This window comes from Conger conger, chromosome 16 (assembly GCF_963514075.1).
Source record: "Conger conger chromosome 16, fConCon1.1, whole genome shotgun sequence".
Lineage (NCBI taxonomy): Eukaryota > Metazoa > Chordata > Actinopteri > Anguilliformes > Congridae > Conger > Conger conger.
Genome location: NC_083775.1, coordinates 9,700,414 through 9,706,583, shown reverse-complemented (window position 1 = coordinate 9,706,583; position 6,170 = coordinate 9,700,414). Strand labels below are relative to the sequence as shown.

Here is a 6,170-nt window from a genome sequence, read left to right as displayed (position 1 = left end):
TAAAGTACTAAACTGACTCAGTGCGCTCATATGGCCATATTTGGTTTAGTTCCACCTCTAATAAGACCACTTACACACACAATGACACGATGTTTACTTAGTGGCTTATCGGACAGTTTATCTGAAAGCTTCTTTACATGGTCGCAATAGAAACGTGTGTAGTTTTAGTTTGGAGATAGGCCAACACAGAGCATAATTCACTTGCGTTCGCTAGACTTTCGGTTTCAGACGACAGCACATTCTGGGGATGCAGAAGTCTTCAAGAGTGTCTTAGGAAACTCTTAGGAAAATTGAAAACATGTTTCCCCGTTAATAAAGTTTTTAAGTCGGCCATATTATACTAATTCAATGCATGACAAGTATTATGTGTGGATTCATATGGGAATGAGAAATTATTTTCTGCAATGTATTTTTGTTTCACATCCACATATGCTGCCAAAAAAACGACTTTACTATATCCGTTTAGGAAGGTACAAAAACACAAGTGAACAGGGATATAGGCTATGATTAATAAACTTATATTTCGTTTTCAGGTTATCCTATAGGCTTTTTCATTGTATCTGCATCACTTCCAAACGCGCTATTACCCTACTAATTAAATAAATGCATTTAAAAGGAACCGCACTTTTCGACACCATACTCGCTATTATATGAATGTTAGGACCTGGGAATTATTCAGGAAAGTAGATGTGGCGTAATTTCACGGTATAAATTAGTCGGTCAGTTGTTATTTTAACACACACACACACACACACACACACACACACACACACACACGTGCATTTGCATGTCCAGTGCCACAACTACCGCAGAATTGTGTGCATTCTGTATGTTGCGCAGTCATTAAGCATAAATATAAGTAAAGAAAAAGGAAAAACACGAGATCCAGCATTTACAGGTTTCATAACCATGCAAATGCTTGGGGGGGGGCTGATGACATAACAGACACCAAGAGTACAGACAGTTCACAACTCATCACTTCAGACTTTATTTTGCCTGCTACCTCTGTGTGGTGCAGTGTTGTGGGGTGTGGAGTCAGCGGTAAATAAAATGTTATCAGTGGGTAGCAGGTTTTAGTCCTAGGCGGGACATACAAGTTGTGGCTTTCTTCAGGGGGTTAACTAGAATGCCTTCAGTAAATGTCCAGCTGTAGAAATTGATGATTTTCCCGAAGCTACACAAGCTGCCCATGTATAAATATTTCTGAGAAATAATGGGCATTGTTTGTGCACAGAAACGGCCTGACTTCCTTATTAGACTTGCAAAATATAACCGTTCGGATGCTGTTTATTTGTGACAATGTTTGCGTTTCAAAATAAAATTTGACTAAAATGTTGTGCAAGCATATTTGAAGGACGATGGACAGCTGTTAGTAAAAATGTTCCTAATAAAGTACTCGGTAAGTGTTTTTTATTTTTTTACTGGTATTATATTGTGTTGTAAGATGATATTTTAGCAGTTCACTTTCTTTTCTTATATTTTACTTTATATCCATTTGTACAGCGAAACATTTCTATTTCTGTTAAACTCGTCTTTGGAAGGTTTGTCCCAGTCAACTATTGATGATTAAACTCAAATGTATTCTGCTCAGGTAATGTTGTTTGTTTGGTTGTATGATGTTTGACATGGGAGCGGCATTAGCTCAGGAGGTAAGAACACGTCTGGCACTCAGAGTGCTGCTGGTTCGGTCCCCTGCCCTGGTTGTGTTGAAGTGTCCCTAAGCAAGACACCTAATCCCCAATGCTCCCGGTGAGCTGGTTGGTGCCTTGCATGGCAGCCAGTTAAAGCATAAAAGTACTATATAAATGCATTCCATTTACCATCTGCATAAATAGACTGGGCATAAACACTGAGGTTTTTAAGTAGGTTTGTTTAACACACAAGCACCAAAGTTTGACCCTGCTTTTTTTTACTGTTTTACCTCCAAATTTGTTTTTCTTTGTGTAGCTCCTTATATCAATTAAAACTAAGTCACAAATACATACTGTAGTTTGTAATCAGTCATTTTCCACAAGCTGTAACCAAAAATGGTTACTTTGCCTTTTTATTTTTTTATTTTACAAGACTAGCATCAGAATTATCCTGACAGCTTATTTCAGAACGGTCCCCGTAACTATTCAATAATCACAGTTTATTTGAAGTTAGGGTACAAGTGAAGTATTACAAGTCTACAATTTGTGCTCATTGGGTACAGTTGGGTACTGCTTCTGGGCCCATCAATAAATATTGTGTCCAAGTCCTCGCAGAATTATACATAATACTGTTAATATACTGGAGAATCTAACTATTATTTAGTTTCTGACATCTCTTTCTCTCTATCTCTCTCACACAAATGATACCTACATGATTCTTGGTCTCTGGTCCCCTCTGAAAATGTGTGCTCTTTCTAAAGAAAAGGCATTGTCCTTTAAATACGCGCTGATCCTGAACGGTGACCCTCCAGCTCAATAGACTGGCTGCCCCTGGCATGGACTGTTCTCAGGAAATGTGAAGGACCTGGTCTGCATTCGGGTCACAAAGCATTTGTGCGAAGCTTTATGAAAAACAGGACGCCTGGCTGGAAAACATCCCCAGAACGATGCATGTGTGCTCGTTCCAGAACCAACTGAGAACAGAACCAACGCATATCAAGTCAATAATATGCCACGATAACTATAAAGCATAATAGACATACATATATATGTGTGTGTGTGTCTCTGTGTATGCATATATAGTAGACAGTACATACATTTAAATACACAACTGTTCTCATGATAAAGATACTGCTAAATGTCCTCTATTACTACAAAATACATATTTGTATAGCATAGCTATACTGGACTTTATCCAGGTTTTTCTCAAGAGATTTAATTATTAGAAACTGGTACTTAATTAGTCTCTCATCATCAGCAACCACAACAAAGATGGCCAACACAACTGACAACACATCGAGATAGTCTGCCTTTAGCACTCCAGAACATCGCAGTTGTTAAAACACAGCTTTCTTTATGAACAACCGTCAGTTCTACTGCTGCCTATCCAGCTCCACCCACAGTGCTGCCCTCTGCTGGCTCTGGATGGCGCTGCATACGGCGCCCAGAAGTTCCTCGGTGCAGCTCCAGGAGCTGGGCTCCACAGTGTGGTGCAGCATGGGCAGATTCTCCAGCTGCAGCTCTTCTGCCTGACAGACCTGCTCCATCACACCGTCCTCACTCCGTCCGGAGAGCAGCTTCCTGCCAGCGGGAAGGGTTCGGGAGAGATGGGGAGAGAGAGAGAGAGAGAGAGAGAGAGAGGGAAGGAGAAAAAGAGAGAGGGATAGAAAAACAATTCAGTTCAATTTGTTGTCCCAACTAGGGACACAAGTGTTGCAGCAATACTCAAGAAACAATAAAAACACAAGACAACAATGATGACACATACATAACTGCTTCCAAATTACATTAATAACAAATTACATTAATTCCAAAAATAACAGACAGAAAAAGAGGGAGAGGAAAAAGAGGTACATGACTGGGACCCTGAAGGTGGTGGTTCTAATCCCGGTGTAGCCACGATAAGATCTTAACCCCACATTGCTCCAGGGGGGATTGTCCTATGTTCAGTCTAATGAACTGTAACCGTCAGCTAAATTACAAATTATTATTATTATAGAAGAGACGAGATGCTTACTTGAACTTCCTGCCTTTTTTATCCTTGGGTCGGATGTGAATGACAATGGGGTATACCCCCTGTCTCAGCAGCCCCTCCACACTGCCCAAACCCAGCTCCAGCAGACAGTGCTTATCCTGGAGACACACAGTGAACCTGCGCTGGATCAACCACAGAAAGCATACAAAACAAAATGGCTGCCTGCTGCCCTGTTCCTCAAGTCACGACATTCAAGGGCTGAGAACTACCGGTTTTCCATCCTCCCCTTTATCTGGGAGTCATGTGTGAAGACAGTCTGGCCAATCAGCAGCACTAACTGTTCAGTTATTTACCTGGGAGGAAAGAAAACCAGGGCTTTGAGGGCCATATTTGACTGTCCATTGGTCTACTGGGAGAGAGGGCTGCACCTGGCTTATGGCCTCCTGGATCAACTCCAGGCGGACACCCTGGGCCTGGTCTGATGAGGAGGGGTTCAGGGGGAAGACTCTTCGGTCCTTCCTGTCTGCTGCACTGATGGGCTCTGGGAATCAGAGAGAGAGAAAACCAGTGGGAAACTGTAAATGCACTGACCTGTTTCTGTGTGAGTGTATGAATCAGAAAAAAGATAATGTATGTGTGTGTATGTGTATATACGTTTGTCTGTGTCTGTCTGTGTGTGTGTGTATATGTGTGTATATGTGTGTATCTGTGTGTGTGTGTGTGTCTGCGTGTGTGTGTATGAATGTGTGTATCTGTGTGTGTATATGTGTATCTGTGTATCTGTGTGTGTATCTGTGTATATCTGTGTGTGTGTGTATATGTGTGTATGTGTGTGTGTGTCTGCATGTGTGTGTGTATGAATGTGTGTATCTGTGTATGTGTGTGTATGTGTGTGTGTGTGCATCTGTGTATGTGTGTATCTGTGTGCGTGTGTATATGTGTGCATCTGTGTGTGTGTATCTGTGCATGTGTGTGTGTCTGCGTGTGTGTGTGTGTATGAATGTGTGTATCTGTGTATGTGTGTGTGTGTGTATCTGTATCTGTGTATGTGTGTATCTGTGTGTGTGTATATGTGTGTATCTGTGTGTGTGTGTATCTGTGTGTATGTATGTGTGTGTATCTGTATGTGTGTATATGTGTGTATCTGTGTATGTGTATCTGTGTGTATATCTGTGTGTGTGTGTATCTGTGTGTATGTGTGTATCTGTGTGTGTGTGTGTATGTGCGTGTGTGTGTATCTGTGTGTATATGTGTGTGTGTATCTGTGTGTGTGTGTATATGTGTGTATCTGTGTATGTGTGTGTGTATCTGTGTGTGTGTGTGTGTATCTGTGTGTGTGTATATATGTGTGTATCTGTGTGTGTGTGTGTGTGTGTGTGTGTATGCGTATCTGTGTGTGTGTGTGTGTGTGTGTGTGTACCTGGTTGGCAGGTGTTGAAGGTCAGTGCAGACTCTGCAGGCTGGAGCAGCTGCTTTATCAGGCCGTGGGAGAGCAGTGAGGGGCAGAAGATAACGGGTCTCCTGGACGCCACCGAGACCTTCTGCACCGTACTGTAGGGGATCAGGTTCTCCTCATGTCCTGAAAACACACACACACACACACACACACACACACACAGATAGATATATACATACACACGCACACACACACACACACACACACACACACATGTGTATTCATTTGTCCCTACATTTCTGCAGTAAATGAAGTAAAGGAATTGTGAGAGGGGATTAATGACCAGGGTTACTGCCACATTGGTGAGTGGCAGCAGCTGTCTGTAACCGTGGTGACGGTGTGGTAGGGCGGTCCTTACGGTGGCTGAGAGTGTACAGGACCTGGGGGGAGGAGCCAATCCCTCGACAGGAGGGCGACACCGCCTTCACCAGCCGAACGGGACACTTTTTGGAGAACTGAGTCGGGGGACAGAGGGCAGACAATGTAACTGCAGTGTGGTTGGAGTGAACACAGATGGGACAGACACACGGACACGGATGGGACAGACACACGGACACGCACCTTCTTCTTCGTGCCTTTCTGCTCCAGAGCCATAGTGCGCAGCCGGACCAACAGCAACTGCTGGGCCCTGGAGGAGTGGAGAGGGAGGGATTAGGGTGACTATTTTACAATCTACAGGCCCCATACCATACGACAGGAGAGCCATTACATTACATTACATTACATTACATTACGTGGCATTTAGCAGACGCTCTTATCCAGAGCGACGTACAACAAAGTGCAAATCAAACACAAGAACAAGTGCAAAAGTGGACCTGAGAGGACAGTACAGTTCCGAGTCCTAGTGTAAACATAGCCAGTGACTATTTGACACCTAGCAAGCCACACACAGTATTACAGAAGAGCCAGTGACTATTTTACACCCTACAGGCCATACACAGTACTACAGGAGATCCAGTGACTATTTACACGCTACAGTCCACATAATGGCACCGATTGGAGGTGTATCTAACACCTGGTAGCGTGTAGGCGTTCGTCTGGTGCATCAATGCCTCCCATAGCTGGTTGAGGACGTATCTGAGACCAATCGCCCACCCACTAGCCCACT

At 43.3% G+C, this 6,170-nt stretch overlaps 1 protein-coding gene across 1 annotated transcript in view; it reads right to left on the bottom strand.

Annotated features, from left to right (window-relative positions):
- Nucleotides 1–2,026: 2,026 nt before the first annotated feature.
- zmp:0000000896 (caspase recruitment domain-containing protein 10) overlaps nt 2,027–6,170 on the bottom strand; it is a 29,988-nt gene continuing 25,844 nt past the window's right edge. The window contains exons 19-24 of the mRNA XM_061222996.1: nt 5,624–5,690; nt 5,421–5,517; nt 5,027–5,185; nt 4,035–4,147; nt 3,649–3,764; nt 2,027–3,212 (exon numbers count right to left, since the gene is read on the bottom strand). Of these exons, the coding sequence (XP_061078980.1) occupies nt 3,005–3,212; nt 3,649–3,764; nt 4,035–4,147; nt 5,027–5,185; nt 5,421–5,517; nt 5,624–5,690 (760 nt within the window). The 3' untranslated portion in view covers nt 2,027–3,004. The remainder of the gene's footprint in view (nt 3,213–3,648; nt 3,765–4,034; nt 4,148–5,026; nt 5,186–5,420; nt 5,518–5,623; nt 5,691–6,170) is intronic.